General features: G+C 44.1%; 2 protein-coding genes across 6 annotated transcripts; both read right to left on the minus strand.

The window, feature by feature from the left end:
- Positions 1-1111: 1111 nt before the first annotated feature.
- LOC103986551 (enoyl-CoA delta isomerase 2, peroxisomal) lies at positions 1112-3396 on the minus strand. Of its 3 annotated transcripts, none has more exons than XM_065131008.1 (2): positions 2550-3396; positions 1112-1393 (listed from the first exon to the last, which is right to left on the minus strand). In XM_065131008.1, the coding sequence occupies exon 1, from the start codon at positions 3314-3316 to the stop codon at positions 2570-2572; it is 747 nt and encodes a 248-aa protein (XP_064987080.1). In that variant the 5' UTR covers positions 3317-3396; the 3' UTR covers positions 1112-1393; positions 2550-2569. The 3 variants fall into 3 exon arrangements, with proteins under 3 accessions (XP_064987080.1, XP_009402845.2, XP_009402852.2); XM_009404570.3 differs by having other exon boundaries at positions 1112-1398; XM_009404577.3 differs by lacking the exon at positions 1112-1393 and adding an exon at positions 1935-2080.
- Positions 3397-3845: 449 nt separating this feature from the next.
- LOC135625625 (protein SPA1-RELATED 4-like) lies at positions 3846-18184 on the minus strand. 3 transcript variants are annotated; one of them, XM_065130693.1, is made up of 7 exons: positions 17200-18181; positions 16944-17101; positions 15709-16675; positions 15498-15644; positions 15069-15380; positions 14806-14865; positions 3846-4297 (listed from the first exon to the last, which is right to left on the minus strand). In XM_065130693.1, the coding sequence occupies exons 1-7, from the start codon at positions 17902-17904 to the stop codon at positions 4109-4111; spliced, it is 2538 nt and encodes an 845-aa protein (XP_064986765.1). In that variant the 5' UTR covers positions 17905-18181; the 3' UTR covers positions 3846-4108. The 3 variants fall into 3 exon arrangements, with proteins under 3 accessions (XP_064986765.1, XP_064986829.1, XP_064986896.1); XM_065130757.1 differs by lacking the exons at positions 3846-4297; positions 14806-14865 and having other exon boundaries at positions 15113-15380; positions 15475-15644; positions 17200-18183; XM_065130824.1 differs by lacking the exons at positions 3846-4297; positions 14806-14865 and having other exon boundaries at positions 15242-15380; positions 15454-15644; positions 17200-18184.
- Positions 18185-19833: the final 1649 nt, after the last annotated feature.

Here is a 19833-nt window from a genome sequence, read left to right on the forward strand (position 1 = left end):
ATAGATCAAAATGTTTTACTTTCATAATTATAGGAATACTAATGTAACTTTTTTAAATGTAGAGACTGAAACATTAAAAGTAGCTAACTACATGAGATAATTTGTAATTAGCCCTAGGATCCTCTCTAATTGACCCGGATAATTAGATGGTGCAATTCTCTCCATTACCATATGATATTATAAATTCATTGATTTAAATATGTTAAATGTCAAGGCTTGCTTAACAAATGATTTTTGTAATTATCCATATATATATATATATATATATATATATATATATATATATATATATATATATATATACACTTCCTCCTCGTCGAGATGATCGATGCCCTTGGGTCCCTGGTCAATGTTGTGACCAACTTGACCAACGATGCTTCAACTCGATGCTGTAGTGGTTCGACATCATGTTAACAGATCTAATTAAGATCGACAAAGAGGTGTCGACAAGGGGAGTAGTCAACACGGAGGACGGAGGCTTCATGGGGGTAGAGAGGGGCCTTGCTCGAAGAGGCCTCGTGAACGGAGATGGTGACCAGACAAAGAGGCAAAGGGGGCGTATGGCGACAATAAAGCCTTGGAGTGGGGTAAGGCAACGAGGGCCTGGAGGTGACCCACAATGCAACATGGCAAAGGTGGCAGGTAATATTGTTTTTTAGAAAAAAAAAGGGACATTATGCGAGAATAAACAAAAAAAAAAGGACACTAGGTGAGAAAAAAAAAAAATGTTGAGATTTTTTTTGAAATTTACCCATATATATATATATATACTATTTTAAAATTGACAAAGGTAAATAAATTATTTCGAAACTTTTAAAACGATAGATTTCTGAAAACTAATATCATAATAGAAAAATATTTTTGCAGGGACGTCAACAAGTTATCAACATCACTGTATCTTGTTACGTCCTGATTCAGTCCCATATAAAGAATGACATACTATTATCAACATCACTGTATCTTGTTAGATTTTTCCATCGTCACAGAATAATAATGTGTTAGAATTTTTTTGCCTTTTATAACCAAACATTTAGTTGGGTTGGATATATGCTCCGCTTCAGGTGCCGAGCACGGGTAGCCGTCTCGCTCTCATCTCTAGTTGTGCATGCAATAAAACAAGTTTATGTTGGATGATATGGGACTCAATACGGAAGGGCCCTTTGGCCTCTAGTTGAACATATTACACACCCCATGAGGCAAAATTTGCTCAAACGTCAACCCGTCTATCCATTAAATTGATCTAAAAGACACAGGATTGTTTCCATCAGACATAAATGGAGTGATGAAACATATCTTGATTCAAATTGAAGGATCGTTTTGCTTTTAATTGAACATATAACACACCCCATATGTGGCCAAATTTGCTCGCAGGGCAACCTGTCGATCAATTAAACTGACCTAAAAGACACAAGGTGGTCCCATGAGACAAAAATCGAGTGATGAACCATATATTGGTTCGCTTTAGCGTGAAGCACGTCCATCAAGCAACAGAAGAATAGGGTAAATGATTTGTTTGAACCACAACCAAACAACTTAAGCATTGAGTTAAAAATAATTAACACACATGAATAGAAGAAGATATTAAAAATATTTATGCATATAAAATGTAAGATGAACTAAGAGGATAATCTCATATTATTAAGGATCGAAAGGTCAGGTTATGTATATTGGGATTGACCCACAACATAATGACTTAAGCTTTTGAGTTAAATTAGTGTCACACCTGACATATGTTAGCTCTAATTAATCCATCTCAAACTCATCATTGTGGACTACAACACAACCTAAGAAAACTCGACTGGCCTTGTGCACTAGGGCATCTTTTTATCTGATACGGGAGGCACTAACCTATAATGATTAGATTGGAATCAAGACTAATATAATAATGATTAGACTGGAATCAAGATTGTGAATGATGTAACTTGCCATTAATAATGTCTAAAAATCAACTATGTTATTATGAGAGGAAGCATAAATAAGAAAATAGGATTACATTGGATCGTGTAGATGGAGAACTACAGCCAACCCGATTAGTTTTTCCACATACTAAGTATACTGGAATTCCAAGATGGTCTTCTCCCTATCATCAATGGAGAGTTCATAAGAAGAAGGGAACAATATGCACCATATGATTCTCATTCGAATGTCAAGTCAAAATGTCCCATCATTGAAAGTCCAAAGTTTATTTGGCTAGTGGTGTCAGCTATCAGCTAGCAAGCAAGAGATAGAATATAATCTAATCAAGCATATTAATAGCAAAACGTATGCGTCCATCTTTATATCCTATCTTATGTCTTTAAATCAAAGAAACATTACTACACAATTTACTGATCCATTTAATCATTATATCTGAATTTATGTATTCAACTTAGATATTCAATTATGCATGGCAAGAAATAGATGATAATTTAATCGTTTATTTCAAGTAGCTTATTAAAAGCAAACGCATTCCGGTCTAATTTGCTGTTTTGGTTTTTAGCTTACGGTAATCAAATGCGTTGCTCATGATACGATACAGTAAATATCACCAGTATAAACGTGACAAGTACCTTGTAGTGGAGATCCAACTTCAGAGCTTGGCGGCGATGGTCTTGTCCTTCTGCTCCGCGTCCTCCGCCGGCAATCCCACCGCCCTGCAGAGATCCGGGAACGCCGCCATCCGGATCGACGCGTACACCCCACCGTCCCAGTTCCGCGCCGCCAGCTCCTCTCCCATCCTCATCGCTGCCTGCAACGCCTCGTCGGCGCCGGCGTGGACCGAGTCCACGATTCCCCTCGCCTTCGCTTCCGCTCCCGTGATCTTCGCCGCCCGGAGCGTCACGTCCGTCAGCGTCCTCGGATCGGCGATCTTCGCCCGCATCAGCGACATGAAGTACGGCGGGAAGGACAAGCCGATGTCGAGCTCGCTCATGTACAAGAACCCCCGATCCCCCCTCATCACCGTGTAGTCGTGGCTGATGGCGAGCATGAACCCGGCGGCGGCGGCGTGGCCGTTGACGGCGGAGATGGTGGGCATCGGGAGGGACATGAGGTCCGCGACCACGGGCTTGAAGAGGGCGACGAGGGACGAAAGGCGCTGGAGGGAGGCGGAGGGGGATCCGGCGGCGTTGGCCCAAGCGAGGTCGAAGCCGTTGGAGAAGAACCGGCCCTCGGCGGCGGTGACGAGGGCGGAGCCGTTAGGTGCGGCGGCGTATTCGGCGCGTACCTTGGCGAGGGCGGATCGGAGCGCCGCGATGAGATCGGCGTTGAGGCGGTGCTCGTTGTCGCCGGTGAGGCTGAGGACATAGACGCGGCCACGCTTCTCCAGAGAACACATCCCTGCTATCTCGATGCGTCTTCTCTGGGGGCGATGCGAGGAGCCCTCCTTATCTTTCCCCTTCAACGCACAGAAACTTATGCGGGAAGCGTTGAAACGGGTACAAGAGACGTCCGATTCTCTCTTGTCAATGCGGATGCGGATCTACTAAATTAAGACCATATTCCTTAAGATATCTGACGTGATCCCAAGTAATAACCCTCATCTCCTCAAAAGATGTGTATATATAACTTACTAAAATTGTTAATAATATGATCAATGAGACACTCGCAAGTTATATGGAGAGGTAAAGCCAAACAATAGAATTTATAATCGTATTCTTTTCAACTTGAGAAAGGGTTTTCTCCACTAATTGGATATTTCTGTTTCTCTTGTGCTTCTTTGCTGATCCTGTTTCTTTACCTGTGGTTTCCATAATCTTATGCTGTTCTATTCTTCTTGTAGTGTCATTTTAGACTTCAAAATGAAATCACAAGGGAAGTGAAGTTGATTTGAAATGAGATCACATTAGATCAAGCTGAAATCAGGATGGCAAAAATTTAAAAGAGCTCAATTGATTTGATTGATTATATATGAATGATGTACACAAAACAATTCCCTCTCAGTCTTCTTTCCAAATCGTTTGCTATGATACATATGCTAACATCTTCTCCTATGATCGATCAATCACAGAGCCACCGAACTCTGGCAAATTCGCCACAACCGCAACTGTGTGCTGATGCGTAGAGTTCGGATTAAGAACCTCCATGTTGTGACCCCATAACTCATCACCTCTAGCTTCCGAATTGGCAGCTACACCATCTCCAAGAACTTGATGTTACCACTTGAGTTTGCAGCCAGCAAGGTGGATGACTGGCCTCGCCAGCAAACACAAGAGACGAACTGGGAAGCGTCGTCGTTCTCCTGACCTGATATGGGGTCTGTGGTGCTGAATTTGTAGGACAACACCGGCATGGGAAAAGCTTTGTGGTAGATGAACACCTGAACCAGTTGATGAGGACAACAGTTGTGACTTGCAGATAACATTTCAAAGCTTTCCACTTCAGAAAATTATGATACAGAAACAGACTCTAACATCCACTAACTTCTTATGTCGATGACAATGAAGAGAAAATATTGGTTAAGGGCTTCCTTCAGCATAAGGATTCTATATTGTCAGTTCAATTGGAAGATGACTCCAAAAGTCCTTGAATATGACAAGTGAAATCTCAACAAGATGCTAAAAGAAGCATCTTTAATTACTTTATCATCTCTGTCGAAGTTTGATCTGGTCCAGCTTTAACATTCTTGTTTCTTTAACAATATAGTATGATAATATCTCAAGTTGTTAATATGGCAATATACTGTGCTGAAAAAGAAAACACCTCTGCTAACAGATAAACTGTTGTTGATTTTGCAGAGGTTTGACAGAGAGATCTTCTTAAAGAGACTCCTTTTCTGTACTGTAAAACTAAGTATGATGGTGCCATGGATCAGAGTCCAGGTTGCAGCATAAGAGCATAGAGATTGTTTTGTGAAAGGTCATAATTGTCTTAAGATAAATCTGTCAATTTGGTGGCTGGGAAGGCTAAGGGCAGCAGTTCATTTGGTTGGAGGGAGATTGTTCTGTAGTTATCAGCTGGCTTCAGAAGGATAATGAGATGCATGCACAAATATATTGTTGCAAGATATGCCAAGCATGATGAGACTCCAGCAAATAGGATCTCTCATATAATCAGAAGACTCTGTTGTAAATTGGTTCTCAATCAGGGTTTATTAACTTACAGTTCATCTTGTCATAGAATTAGTAATTTTCTCTGATCCATTAAAAGAAACAAAAAGGAAGAACACTTAGCTGTTAGTGTTTTGGTAGTAGTAATAAGCATATCAGTTAAATCACCAGTGTCAGGGAATATTCTGTCTATGCAACAATGTTCAATAGCCACCTCAGAGTCGATGTGGCATCTCAAAGCCGACATGGCCCTTGGAGTCCGTAATTGTACCTCCGTACCAAAGAGGCGCACGCGTGGATATGAACTTGAAGGGACACAACATTCCCATAGCTACATACGACCGTGCCTGTGCGGCCCGAGGTCATACAAGACGAGACCGCATAGCGGGGAATAGTACAGTTCCACCCGTGTCGCCCGAAGAATAAGTACCGACCTGTCACGAACGGTCATCACGCATCCACAACAACTTCGTTCAACGAACCGTTCGTCGCTTTTGCATGCTTATATAGAGACATGACAGCATGTTTTGACTTGGTTTTGTGTGTGTGTATTTTTTTGTGCTTGAAAAATGTAAACAACGACAGTTCGCAACATTGCAGTGCGACCGCTCGTCGCGTCGGGTCGAACTGCCCCAAAATGGCTCCGTTTTCGCATGTCATAACTTATTTTTTGTAAACCGTAGCTACACACAAAATGTCAGTCATCTCAGCACCCTGGAACCTCCCAGGTGGCATAAGGCTGGATGAGGCTTCGGTATATTGTCAAGCGTTGAACAATCTTCACAAGTTCTCACATTAACTTGACGGGAACTTGCTTTCGCGCCTGACACCCGGTGAGCAGTTGTTTGTGGACGTGTAATTGTTCGTTCTACCTTCTAAAGTCATTGTTTTCTCCTTCCTCTCTTTTCTCCCTTGCACTCAAGATGCTCGCTAAATTACTTGTAAAGCTTCTCTCTTCGTGAGATGTCGGGACTTGTCCGTCGCTCGTTTTTAATCTAATCAACTTTATGTTTTATAGGTCCTTTGGGACCTATACAAGGTTGCAACTAGGCTGAACCTTTGCATACGCATATGTTGTAAGGGCGTCTCATGACTTAGGCAATCCTAGCTAAGTCTGAGGAGTTGGTGCAAGGGTGCTTCACGACTTAGGCAACTTCATCTAAGTGTGACTTTGCCGCAAGGGTGCCTCATGACTTAGGTAATTCCAGCTAAGTCTATGACATTGTGGCATCAGAGCGGGCAAACAATTCGAGCAAGCAGTGAAAAAACTTCACAATCTCGCCGTGGCAAAGCATCATGGTGAATTAAGCAAGGCAGGGCAAGCCGGACCATTGTCTCAAGCAGTCGCAGATGGGCTGTAAGTGCAAACTCGCTCTCATGTTGGTGGAGCCGCACTAGGGGATCGTGGCAGCGAACATGATGAGCGAGAAGTTGGCTACTCTCTACGAACGAAGGAGGCGCAATCTGGAGCGTCAACCAAGAAAAAGAGCCATAAGGAGAGACTCACAGCGATAGAAATCCGCCTAGATATTTTTGAAGTGAGCTTGGAGGAACTCTACCAAGGCCAACGAAGGCTTCTTGGGATAGAGAGCTCGCAAGAAGAAGCTAAATCCCGAATCGACAAGGTTGAGGCCCTAGTTGATTGATTGATGGATGATACGAAAGACTCCGTGCAACATTTGCATGAAGTCATGGCAAAACTCACTTCTAGAGTGACAACGCTCACAAGGGCACTAAATGTGGGAGGGAGCAACACCTATGTTACGCCATCACAAAACTTGAGGGTACCTGAGCCTTATTGCTATGAAGGTGCTAGGAACGCAAAGGAGCTCGAGAATTTCTTGTTTGACATGGAATAATACTTTCGAGCTACAAAGCACGATTTTAAAGATACCAAAGTTTCAATAGCAATCATGTATTTGAATAGGGATGCAAAACTTTCGTGGCGAACCCGTTGGGAGGAGATCCAACAAGGTCGGTGTCGAGTGGACACATGGGAAGACTTGAAGCAGGAGTTGAGAACTCAGTTTCTACCCGAGAACATAGAGTTCATTGCAAAGAGAAAGTTGAGACAACTCCGCCAAAGTACTTCCATCTAAGAACACGTGAAATAATTTTCTGCACTGATGCTGGACATACAAGACATGTCCAAGAAGGATAAGTTGTTTAGCTTCCTTGATGGCCCGAAGCTATGGGCTTAACAGGAACTATATCGAAGGAATGTCACCGATGTAATCGGGGTAATTGCGGTCGCAGAAAGGCTCACCGACTTTGTTTCCTTGGAGGAGTCAGGAAAAAGGAAACAATCTTCAGGAAACCGCCCTCCAAAATATTCTTGAGGGAAGGAGCCCGGGGGTGAACAAAGGAAGAAGAGTTCTCATAAAGAGCCAAGCTCAAAAGGCAAGGGCCCAAAACTTGGAGGATTTTTTTGTGCGGAGGGCCGCACATGGTGAGGGAATGCCCACAGAAACAGGCACTCAATGCCTTAACAGCTTCAATCCATCTCCCCAAATCAGATAAGGGTAAGACCGTCGCCCTCAGTTCAAATAGTTCAGAATCCAACGATGACGAAGTGTCACAAGGTCCCCGAATGAGAGTAATGCGTTTGTTGAATGCATTGTGGGGTCAAGTGGGGGAGAACATAAAGGCAAATCCATTGAAAGCAGGGAGTAGCGAGCTGATGTATGTGGACATTAAGCTTAATGGCCAAACAACCCAATGGTGGACACGGGTGCTACCCACAACTTTATTGTCGACCGAGAAGCAAAGCAACTTGGGCTGATCTTGGAGAAGAACCCAAGTCAGATGAAGGCAGTGAACTCGGAAGCCAAGCGGATCTCCGAGCTGGCAAAGGGAGTCCCCATCAAGATTGGAACATGGAGTGGGAGCACAAACATAATGTCAGTGTCATTGGATGACTTCCAAGTGATCCTTGGAATGTAGTTCGTGCACGTGGCTAAGTTGGTACCAATGTCGTTCCTAAACTCCCTATGTACGATGGGAAGTGATGACCCCTGTGTAGTTCCCATCTCGTAGAGAGGAATCAAGGATCCCTAGCAGATATCAACATTACAACTAAAGCAAGGGGTACGAAAAGACGAAATAACATTTGTGGCTGCTGTGAAGCTAGAGCCCCTCGATGGGGAGGTCATTCATGAACCTGCTATGGTGGCAAACGTTCTAAAGGAGTTCACAGATGTTATGCCACCTGAGTTGCCAAAAACTCTACTACCATGTAGAGGCGTGGATCATCATATCATGCTGGAGCCGGGACTAAAGCCTCTAGCGAGACCACTATACCACATGTCCCCTCCAGAGTTAGCAGAGCTCAGAAAGCAGTTAGATGAACTTCTAAGCGATGGTCTCATCTGCAGTTCTAAAGCATCATTCGGAGCTCCAGTTTTATTCCAAGAGAAATAAGATTGGAGCCTTCGACTATGCATCGATTATCGAGCCTCAACAAGGTAACGGTGAAGAACAAGTATCTCATCCCGCTCATCACGGACTTATTCGACCAATTAGGCAAAGCAAAGTATTTCTCCAAACTCGACCTCTGGTCGGGGTACTGGCATGTGTGCATTGCTAAAGGCGACAAAACGAAAACTACCTACGTGACTAACCAAACGCTCGAGGAGCACATCGAGCACATTCGGACAATTTTCAAGGTTCTCAGGGAGAACACCTTGTTCATGAAAAGGGAGAAATGCTACTTTACTTAGATGAAGATCTTATTCTTGAGGCATCGAATCAGTAATATTTCTATTCGATGGACAAATCAAATGTGCAAGCTGTTGCAGAATGGAGAACTCCAAAGAAGGTGTCGGAGTTGAGATCCTTCTTTGGTTTCATCAACTACTATCGCGCTTTATAACTGGGTATTCGAAGAATGCAACCTCACTGATGAAGTTGTTAAAGAAAGAGCAGCCTTGGAGATGTTCTGACAAATATGAAGCTACATTCAAAGATCTAAAGGTTGTTGTGTTGGAAGAACCAATGCTCAAATTGCTGGATTATGGGGAGCCCTTCGAAGTCCATACAGATGTTTTAGATTTTGTTATTAGGGGAGTACTCATATAGGAGGGTCACCTGGTGGCCTACAGGAGCCGCAAGCTCAATGAGACTGAGCGGCGGTTTCCGATGCACGAGAAGGAGATGATAGCAGTGGTCCACTGTCTACGAATTTGACGACACTACCTTCTCGGATCGTGATTTGTGCTAAGGATGAACAACATCGCTTTAAGTTACTTCCAAACTCAAAAGAAACTCTCCCCAAAGTAAGCACGATGGCAGGACTTCCTGGCCAAATTTAATATGACAATGAAGTACAAGCCCGGATGAGCAAATGTCATGGCCGATGCGCTAAGTCAGAAAGTGGAGCGAGTGAATGCCATGCAGCTAGAAGGCGGAAGCCAAGCAAGTTAGCTGCACTCCAACTTCCTTTCCAGAATCAGGGATGGACTGCATAGTGATCCCCAAGCAGTGACCCTGATGCAACTAATCAAAGAAGGCAAGACACGATGATTTTGGATCTAGGAGGGACTCATTTACACAAAAGGGAATAGGGTTTATATTTCTCAAATGGACAATTTGAGGTGCAAACTCTTGAGAGAGTGTCACGATTCCCTTTGGGCAGGACATCCGGGCATTCGTCGAATATTGACTCTCATGAAGAGGGCCTTTTACTGGCTGAAGATGGGGACTGATGTGGAAGAATATGTTCGAACGTGCCTTACTTGCCAACAAGATAAGGTAGAGCAGCGGAAGCCAGTGAGACATTTGGAGCCGTTGCCCGTACCAAAAAAGCCATGGGAGAGCATTTCCTTCGATTTCATATCAAGCTTACTAACAATAGAGGGACTCAGATTGATACTTGTGGTGGTTGATCGATTTTCAAAATATGCAACTTTCATTGTTGCACCTCTATACTATTCAACAGAGGAGGCGGCCAAGCTGATGATGATGAATATGGTGAAATATTGGGGGGTCCCGCATAATATCATTAGTGATCGAGACGCTTGGTTCTTAGGATGATTCTAGACTGAACTATTTAAATTGTTGGGATCTAAGTTATGCTTCTCCATAAGTCTCCATCCTCCGACGGATGACCAAACTGAAAGGATAAACTCGCTCCTTAAGCAATATCTTCGGCGTTGCGTCAGTGCCAACCAATGAGATTTGGTGAAGCTGTTGGACATAGCCCAATTCTCCTACAATTTGTAGCGGAGTTGTACGTCCAACAAGAGCCCCTTCGAGATCATTACATGACAACAGTCGTTGACTCCTCACACCTTGGCTATCGAGTATACTGGAAGTAATCCGTCAGCATATCACTTTGTAAAAGACATGGCTTACTTGGAGAAGGTATCCAAAAAGATGAAGAAGTGGGCAGACTTGGGAAGGCGACCACAAGAGTTCAAAGTCAACAATTTGGTATTGGTAAAGCTCCAACCAGTATCACTCCAATTCTTTACGCACAAAGTATACAAAGGATTGGTGCATAAGTATGAAGGGCCCTTCCCAATTATCAGTAGGGTAGACAACGTCTCCTATAAGTTGCAGCTACCGGCGTGGCTCAAAATTCATAATATTTTTCACACCAGCAACTTCAAAGCCTACCATTCAGATCCACAAGATGCTTCCCGAAGTATTCCAACTCGGCTACCCCCGACCAGAGCCTCCTACGAGAAGCGAGTTGAAACTATTTTAGCATATCGCAAGATAAAGCTACCCAATGGAGCTGAGCAGACCGAGTACTTGGTGAAGTAGCGAAAGCTTCCCCGAACTGAAGCTAGTTGGGAGCTCGAAGATGCCCTATGACATGAAGAAGCAGTCGTCAACAACTACCAATAAGCATCGACGAGGGCGTCGATAGTTTAAGTAGGGGAGAATGTCACGAACGGTTATCATGCACCCATAATAACTTCATTCAACGAACTGTTCGTCACTTTTGTATGCTTATACAGAGACATGCCAGCATGTTTTACCTTGGTTTTATGTTTTTTTTTTCTTGGAAAATGTAAGCAATGATAATTCGTAGCGTTGTAGTACGACCGCTCGCCGCGCTAGGCCGAACTGCCCAAAATGGCTCTATTTTCGCGTGTCACGGCTTGTTTTCTACAAACTGCAGTTGTACGCGAAACATCAGCCATCACAACACCCTGGAACCCCCCAGGTGGCATAGGGCTGGATGGAGCTTTGATATATTGTAGGGCATTGAACAATCTTCACAAGTTCGCACGTTAACTTTACGAGAACTTGCATTCGCACCCGACACCTGGTGAGCCGTTGTTTGTGGATTTGTAGTTGTTCATTCTACCTTTTAAAGTCTTTGTTTTATATTTTCTCTCTTTTCTCTTTTACACTCAAGGTGCTCATTGAATTTCTTGTAAAGCTTCCCTTTTCACGAGATGTCGAGATTTGTTCGTCACTTATTTTCATTCTAATCAACTTTTTGTTTTACAGGTCCTTCGGGACCTATACGAGGTTGCAACTAGGCTGAACCTTTGCGAACGCATATATCGCAAGGGCACCTCATGATTTAGGCAATCTCAGCTGAGTCCGAGGAGTTGGTACAAGGGTGCTTCACGACTTAGGTAACTTTAACTAAGTTTGTGACTTTGCCGTAAAGGTGCCTCACGACTTAGGCAATTCCAGCTAAGTCCGTGATAGACTGCCTGGAGCATTGACGACCCTTAACAGCCTGATTATGACCAACTCCCTGCGATAGGTATAAGTCCGTCGGGTCTCTCTTACCCTAAATCGTGCAGGTACACCTATCGACCAAAGTGGATAATTCTTCGCAAGCTTATGGGCCACACTAATAATCAACTAACCAAATAGTTCCTTATCAAATTAGCATTAGAAGGAGGGCCTACCTTAGCCAGAAGGTTCGCTACGACGGATGTGTGCCTAAGTCGTGCACCTCGATCGTGCAAAGCACGCTAAGGTGGATCTACGCCCGAGTTGTGTATTAATTTAATTTAGGAATATTAGAATATTTAATTTACGAATTAACTTTTATTTCTTTACTTACCTTCCTAATTTAGGAAATATTAATCTTATTTCCTTATTTGCTATTGAGAATTAGGAAATGATTATTAAGAATTCTAAATATGATATCAAATTTATTAGTATATCAAATAAAAATAATTTATATTAAATAAATACGAAAATTAAGGAAAACTTCTTTTAATGGAGGTTCATCTCATCCTTTAAGGGTTTCCCTACCTTTCTTGAAAATAAAAGTATTTATTTCAATTCCTTAAATATTAAAATTTTTATAGTTTGAAAATATTTATCAATCCTTTTAATATTAAAATATTTCTTATTAAATTAAAATATATTATCTGAAGTTTTTAAAGGATTCTTTAATCCTCTTTAAAGATTTTTATTTTGAATTTAGACATATTGAAATTATACATATTTTATGTATTAAATACATGATATCTGATTTTTTATATTTGGATTAAGAATGTTATTTCCTTGTATTGCAGTTTATCTTTTAATCTTATCCGGATGAAACTATATTATGAGTAGTTCAAAAACATAATTCTTAATCCTTTAAATGTTAAAATTTTTATTGTTAGATTATAATATATTATCTAAAAAAAATTTATCCCTTTAAATATTTAAAATTTTATTGTTTAATTAGATCATATTAAAATTATTCATGTCATATTAAAGTATGACTTCTAATTATTATTGAATTAAGAATGTCATTTCCTTAATCTTATTCTTTAGTCTATTGTTATGTATTAATGTATTATTGTTAGTGAATATATGTTATCATAATTCGATATTGATGAAATTAAATAGAAATATGGTTAAAACAGTCCACAAGCCTAGCCCAACCCATAGGTCAGGCCACAACCCACTAGCTAGGCACAATCAGCAAACTAGGCCCAACCTGTAGGCCAAACCCAACTCACGGGTTAGGCCCTAGCCCGTAGGCTAACCCAACATGTGTAGTCATGTGTGACACATATGACCAGTCCATGGGCCAAGATTGGCCCAATCTTGTGTGATGCATGCATAGTTATATGCAATGTATATGACCAGTATATGAGTTGACCCAACTTAGTCCAATATCATGTAATTGTTGGATTTAAGCCCAAACATTGATTGAACTAAACGAGACTTGATTAGTCTAGATCAATTCAGGATGATTCTGAATTGATTGATTTATTCAAGTCAGTTTTATCTAATTTAAACCTAATCTAGTTCAAATCATATTAGTCTAATATGATTTCAGATCAGTTAAATGAGGATTAGAGATCAGTTCAACTAAGTTCTAGTTAAATCGAGTTTAATATGATCGATTGAACTATAGTTCAAGTCAATTGAGGACTAATTGATAGTATTTGACATGAATGATATTTAAAAGAGATATTTTTAAAGTATTATTTCATCATAATATAGACATAATCGGTATGAGATAATGTTATTACCCTGTTGAGTGCAGGTAGGGCAATTCTTTTTGAAAATTAGTGGACCATCAAACGTGGTGGTTGGATGGTTCCTCCATCCGCTATTGGGAGGAACGTGTCCCCACTTTGGTAGGTGAGGGACATCACCCCATCTGCTGTTGGGAGTGCGACATGAGTTTGCCTCCATCCGTTATGTGGAGAACACAAACTCATTCCGTAGGATAAAGCCTCTCCATCCGCTGTTGGGGGAGTGCTCCTTCAAACATTTGATATATGCCAATGGGATGATTGATTTTTTATCATGTATTCATTTTGAGTTGACTTTTTGGGTTCCTACTCAGCGTTGCTGAATTTTTTTTATTTTTAATTTTTAAAATAGTCTCTCACTAGTACTAAATTAGATTCCAGTGGAGAGCGGACCTTTCTCTACTGTTAGGTAGAGCTACTTGGATGATTCTTTGAGTTAACATCATTCTGAAAAAAAAAAATCCAGGATATAACAACAGACAACCTACTACAGTAAGCCAAGGAAACAAAGACGAACCACTTGACCTAAAAAGGGCTTACCACGATAAATCTCCTGCACCTGAAGGCACAACTGATCCAATCGAAAAGCAAAGACCCTAATCACACAACATAGAAGATGTACCCTAAGCCTCTTATGAGGAACTTGGGACGCGCCTCTGTGAGGGGGAGAGAATGATAGGGAATATTCTAGTATCATTCACGCGACAACAATCGGCGTGGCATCTCGAAGCCGACGTGGCACCTCGGAGTCGACAGTTATGCCTCAATATCGAGGAGTTGTATGCACGAGTACGGACTTGAAGGGAAGCAGCATCCTCGTGATGACGTGCGATCATGGTTGTGCCGCTCGAGGTCATACAAGATGTCACCGCGCATCTCTTGGAGAATTTGTACGATCGCTCGGAACATCAACAACCATTAACAACCTAAGTACGACCGACTCTCTACGACATGTATAAATATTGACCCATTGGTCAGCGCCAAGGATCATACCTCGGACATGAAAAAACACTCTCGTATCCATCTCTAACTAACTTAAGCTTCGGAGGGATCGAGTCAGGAATCCTCCTACCGACATTGACTTATTGTGCAAGAAAGTGACGCTGAAGCAAGAATCCAAGTCCCACCTCAAGTTAGCCCTGGAGACGCCATCTCTGACCCGACCTTACCCTTCTACCCCCCGTCTTGGATACCCATGTGGATGCCCTCGTACGATCGGAACCAGACCAAACCGTATTGACACACGACGTGAAGATGCCAACAACTAGCATGTGAATGGTATCTATGAGAAAGATGGATGAAGTTGAAGCACAAGATATGCATACCTCATTTGTTTCTGAGCCTGTAGCAATGTATCCATCAGAAACGGATAGGCCAACAAAGTTCTGCAACATGAAAAAGGGAAAAGCTCCGGCAATGAGAAATGGGTTTCAACACTGACTAATGTAATAAAAGAAAGAGTAGTTGCAATCTCATATGACTTCAAAGAATGTGATCATATAGCAGCAGTGTGATGTTTCCTGTGGATTTTCATGCATCCACCTAAAGTATAGCAGTGCTGATCTTTCTTGTCAGGTTGTCAGCTTACCTTATTGTTGGTATGACCTGCGAATGTCTGAAGAGGGGCTTCGTGCACTCCTGATGTGCTCGCCGGCAAATTCCAGAGCTTGAGGGAGTTATCGGTCGAGGCGGAGACGACGTGCGACGAATCGAGGTACTTCACGTAGCTCACAGTCTTGGTGTGGCCGGCTAATGTGCAACAAGGCATTCTCAAGTTCCGGAGATCGAAGCAGTAGACCTTGTGATCCGCTGAGCCCACCGCCAGCAAGTGCGCCGACTCCGGCTGGAACTGAATGGAACACACGTTCGCCTTGGTTCTGATGGTGCCGACGCTTCCGGCCTGCAACATCACCGCATTTCAACCACAATGCATCGCAGTTTCCTCGTCACCTTGAATTCACTGTGTGGCATACATAGTTCAAAAGCAGACATACAGCAAGTGCAAGAATAGAATTGCCTTATTGATGCTCCACAGCTTCACGGTACCATCGTCGCCTCCACTGGCCAGCCTGGTTGGGTCCGCAAGGGAGAAGTCCACCGACCACACCCGCTTCTCGTGCTCCCTCATCTCCGCCAGGTTTTGGCTCCTCGTCACATCCCACACCTGTATGCGTTGGGAGCAATGAGATTTGTGATGGAGATCGATGGATAGATTTCTTGGTGGCTACCTGCACGACACCTTCGAAGTCGCTTGAAGCGATCTGACTCTTGATGTAGCCGTTCCAGCAGATGCAGCTGAGCTTTGATCGGTTGGACATCTCGACGACGGGGTAATGGATGCCGCGGTCCTCGTTGAGAATCATGTCGCATTCGAAGACTTTGATCTTCTTGTTGACGCCGGCGGTGGCAAAGAACTCGTTGTCGCGGTCGAAGTCCATGGAGCACACCAGGTTCATGGAGTTCAGCAGATCTCCTTGTTTCAGGTCAGCTTTCACCTTCAATCTGCTGAAGGAGAGGTACTTGCACAGGCCCTCGAGGAAGGGGTTTATCCACTCGTTTCTTCTCCCACCACCACGTCCTTCCTGGAGCACCACGTCATCGACGGAACTCCGCTCTGTCCGGACGGCCGATCCCGTGCCGCTGCTTGTGCCCTGCAAGTGTTTGCTCTCTGGTCTGCGTGTCGATCTCGATCCCCTGCGTCTCGTGGAAAAGTAGGCTGCCTCCAGCTTCTTGAAGTTCTTCATCAATCTGGAACTCTTCGACGCGATGCTGACCTGAATCTGCAGCCCTGTTCCTGATCTCGGTGCCTCAGCCATGAGATGGCCGAGCTCCTCTTCACCCACTCCGTTGTTGAACTCTGATCTGAAGCGTTTCCTCGAGGCAAAGCAAGATGAGTCCACATCCGCTACAGGATGATCCAACGTTGATGTGGCTGAACGCCCGCCTGTGTCCAATTCAGGGTATGAATTCTGCAGAAGGATCGAGCGCTGATCTTGAACTTCTTGTACGTCCGCAGAGATGAAACAAATGGAATCACGCAACCTATCCGCGACTTCTTGCTTCCTTTGCTTCAGGTGCAGAAGAAACTCAAGTAGCAGTTCCTCATCTTCTATCTCCTCTGTTAACTTGATCGCTGCTACCCGCTCTTCCAACTTGCTTGTTGGTCGATTGAGGAACTCACTGCGCAGCACCTCACTGGCAGATGCCACACAAATTGCAATGTTTTTTGTCACTCCAATGGCCATCAAAAACTAATTTGCAAGCATATGAGCATGGATCACAATGCAAATAGTTGCAACGAGTAACATTTGGATGAAAAGCTTCAGCTGAGTTGAGTTTGATTAAGTTGGGAGCATGTTCAAGCTTCAAACGCTAAATGAGCGAAAAAGTATGTGGACTGTGATGAACTCGTTCACCATGAGAGATGTGGTCACACCTGGATCAAGAAGGAGAGAGAACGGACCTGATCTTGGGCCGGGTATCTGGCTGAGGGTGCAACAGCCAGAGGCAGAAGGAAGCTTCCTTTGGCCACTTGAGCAGCAGCTGCGGCGGAAGGACGCGATGCCGGAGGTCGGCCATGGTGGTGAGCTTCTCCTCCAGCGAATCGAACGTGCAGAACAACTGCGAACAAAGGAAGGCCCACCTCGACGTCAGCGGATCAAACCACAGGGGTCATATAGCAAGAGGATACTGATCTCGCAGATCCATGGAGCATCGACCTCGAACAGAAGAACGCCCAAGCGGTAAACGTCGGCAGCGAATGTGCCCCGACCCACGCCGTCGGCCTCCTCCGGGCTGGTGTACCAGCTCCACTCCATGAGCAAGATCCGCTTCAGCGGGAAGGTCTTCTTCTCATCGGCGCCGTCCTCCTCCCTGCGATCTTTGAGACGGGTGGAGGAGGAAGGGCCATAGAAGGACCTGTTCCTCTCCGGAGGGCCGGGGCCCGACCCGCCGGCGGCATCGTCGTCATCGGAGGAGGCGGAGACGGAGCCGGAGGTGGAACAAGAAGCGGACTCGATGAAGGAGACGCTGTTGAGGGGCGACATGACGAAGCAGGAGGGACGCACGTTGGCGACGACGACGCCCTGCCCGTGCGCCGAGCCCACCGCCTCCGCGATCTGCCGGAAGATGTGGAGGCATTCCAGGAGGTCCACTGCCCGGCCCGGCCGGTCGAGCCATTCTCGGAGGCTGACGTCCGCGTCCCCTCCCCCGCCCTTGTCGGCGGAGGAGAGGATGCGGCTGACCTGCTCCTGCGCTGCCTCTACCTCCTCCTCCACCTCGAACTCATCCTCCTCCCTGACCAACGTGCGCCGGCGATGGCGGACGAGGCCGAGGCTACTGCTGGACGCGGGGTAGGCAGCGCCCGGGGCACCAGAAGCGGACGACCGCGCCGCCCACCCTGACGCCTCCTCGGAACCATCCATCACATATGTTTATCTCCTCCTCATGCTACAGAAGCCGCAACATATGTGGATCAACCGAAGCAGCACAGCCCGAAAACCAGGTGTTGCGGAGGTCGCAGCAAAACCAGGAGCGGAGAGAAAGAAACAAACAAGAAAGAAGCAACAAGTAGGGATAGATAGATAGATAGATAGATAGATAGAGAGAGAGAGAGAGAGAGAGAGAGAGAGAGAGAGAGAGAGAGTGGCGGAGAGGGTGGGAGAGGGTGGGATAAGGAGTACCGGCTGCCCTCAGCCTGAGAAGAAAGAGAGCCGCATATTTCTAGCTTTACTCGGTCGCCCTTTCCTCTTTCTTTATTGCCTCCTTGTCTACCTCTCTCGTTCATTGGACATCTCAGGCTCACCTCAGCCTCACAAAATCCGTCACTGTGTGCATTGCTTTAACTTACGCACACTCGCTCGTCCTTTGCCTTTTGTCGCCACGGTGAAACGTAGCGAGAGGGTTTCCTGGACCACGAAATGAATGACGCCCGTAGCGACGGCGTCAGTTTTGACTCGTCCCATAAAAATAATAACACTGTACGTCAAAAGACCGAGCGGCTTCTCTGGACCGGGGACGTGGAATTATGCCATTACATTATAGCTCGTGTCCCCAGTGGGTGGCCTGGTGATATAAATATGGCAGGCGGCTTTACGTGGCTCAACGCGGGCCGCAGAAAGCCACGATCCAAGAGGGGATGTTCTCGTGGACAAGGTTTCCCCGAAGGGCGTGGGAATCTTGAGGGGGATGGAGTTTCGGTGTCAGTAGCAGCAGTGGTGCAGAGGGAGAGAGAGAGAGAGAGACGAAGCAGTGGTGCTGTTCGCTGCGCTCGATGATGCACGCAAGGTGTTCGAGGAAAAGCAAGGAGAGCAAAGGCGCCCGGGGAGGAGCTATGAGTAGACTATGCAGTGGAGTGCGGGAGCGGAAGACTACGTTTATTCGCTCGCCGATGTAAGCGCGGAAGGAAGGACGTGGTGAGACTCTGGAATATAGATGCTCAATAAGGGTTAAATATGATTATATATATATATTATATATAATGTGTGTTTGTGTATGTATAAATTGATAGAAAAGGAACAAATATAAAAATTATTATTTTATTTTACATATATTGATATATATCATCATTGAATTGAATTAAAAATTAGATTGATATATAAAGATCTGATAAATATATTATTATTAATTTAAGTTTGAACATTCTTGAGTTAATGGTTTAGACTTAACCATATTAATAAATTAATTATCCTATCAAACTGATGTGTGACCACATTATGAACCCAAAACAATATCGAAGTTTCCAAAATGTGAATATTAGACCACATTATGTTGGAAAATTTCCATATATCAGTGAGATGATATTGGTTTCATAATCACCTCCATAAGAATATGCTTGAAGGTAGAACATGATGGCAATTTAGAGCCTAGGAGTCAGAGGTGGCCCGACATGAAAACAGCACTGCCAACCTGCTTCAGAGTGTTGTCTCAAAGCAACATGTTTCAAGGTACATTGCAAAACATTGAAGTCCTGAACAAGGTTCAAACCAAATAATGTTAGCTGTTCTAGCATGTGATTCCTACTGCTATGTCTCACTGGCCAAGTCTAGACTTGGGAGACGTTGCCTAAATTCTCAACATGATAAGTATGATACGCATGCTCTGCATAATATAAATAGATTCTCGGGTTTCCTTAACTATAGATTGTCAGAGTATGTAGCACTATTAGAACAATTGGAATGAACATCAAATCAACTTGCAAAAGCTAAACCACAGTTATTGTAGCGTGCGACCCTAAATGCCTGCGGGTGGATCCCGGTCGATGTTAGTACATTAGGATCTCAAGAATTGCTACCCTTTTTGAGTTTGGTCCAACCATCGATAGGTCTCAAAATCACATTACAAGTAAGTAATTC

This window comes from Musa acuminata, chromosome BXJ1-1 (genome assembly GCF_036884655.1).
Source record: "Musa acuminata AAA Group cultivar baxijiao chromosome BXJ1-1, Cavendish_Baxijiao_AAA, whole genome shotgun sequence".
Taxonomy (NCBI): domain Eukaryota; kingdom Viridiplantae; phylum Streptophyta; class Magnoliopsida; order Zingiberales; family Musaceae; genus Musa; species Musa acuminata.

What these genes read in the sequence shown, in the direction of transcription:
- LOC103986551 (XM_065131008.1), bottom strand. Translation starts at nt 3,316, where the DNA reads ATGTGTTCTCTGGAGAAGCGTGGCCGCGTCTATGTCCTCAGCCTCACC.
- LOC135625625 (XM_065130693.1), bottom strand. Translation starts at nt 17,904, where the DNA reads ATGGATGGTTCCGAGGAGGCGTCAGGGTGGGCGGCGCGGTCGTCCGCT. An exon ending in TGGGCGTTCTTCTGTTCGAG is followed by an intron (nt 17,102 to 17,199) that starts GTCGATGCTCCA and finishes CTTTGTTCGCAG; the next exon opens with TTGTTCTGCACGTTCGATTC. An exon ending in ACTTCGAAGGTGTCGTGCAG is followed by an intron (nt 15,645 to 15,708) that starts GTAGCCACCAAG and finishes CAACGCATACAG; the next exon opens with GTGTGGGATGTGACGAGGAG.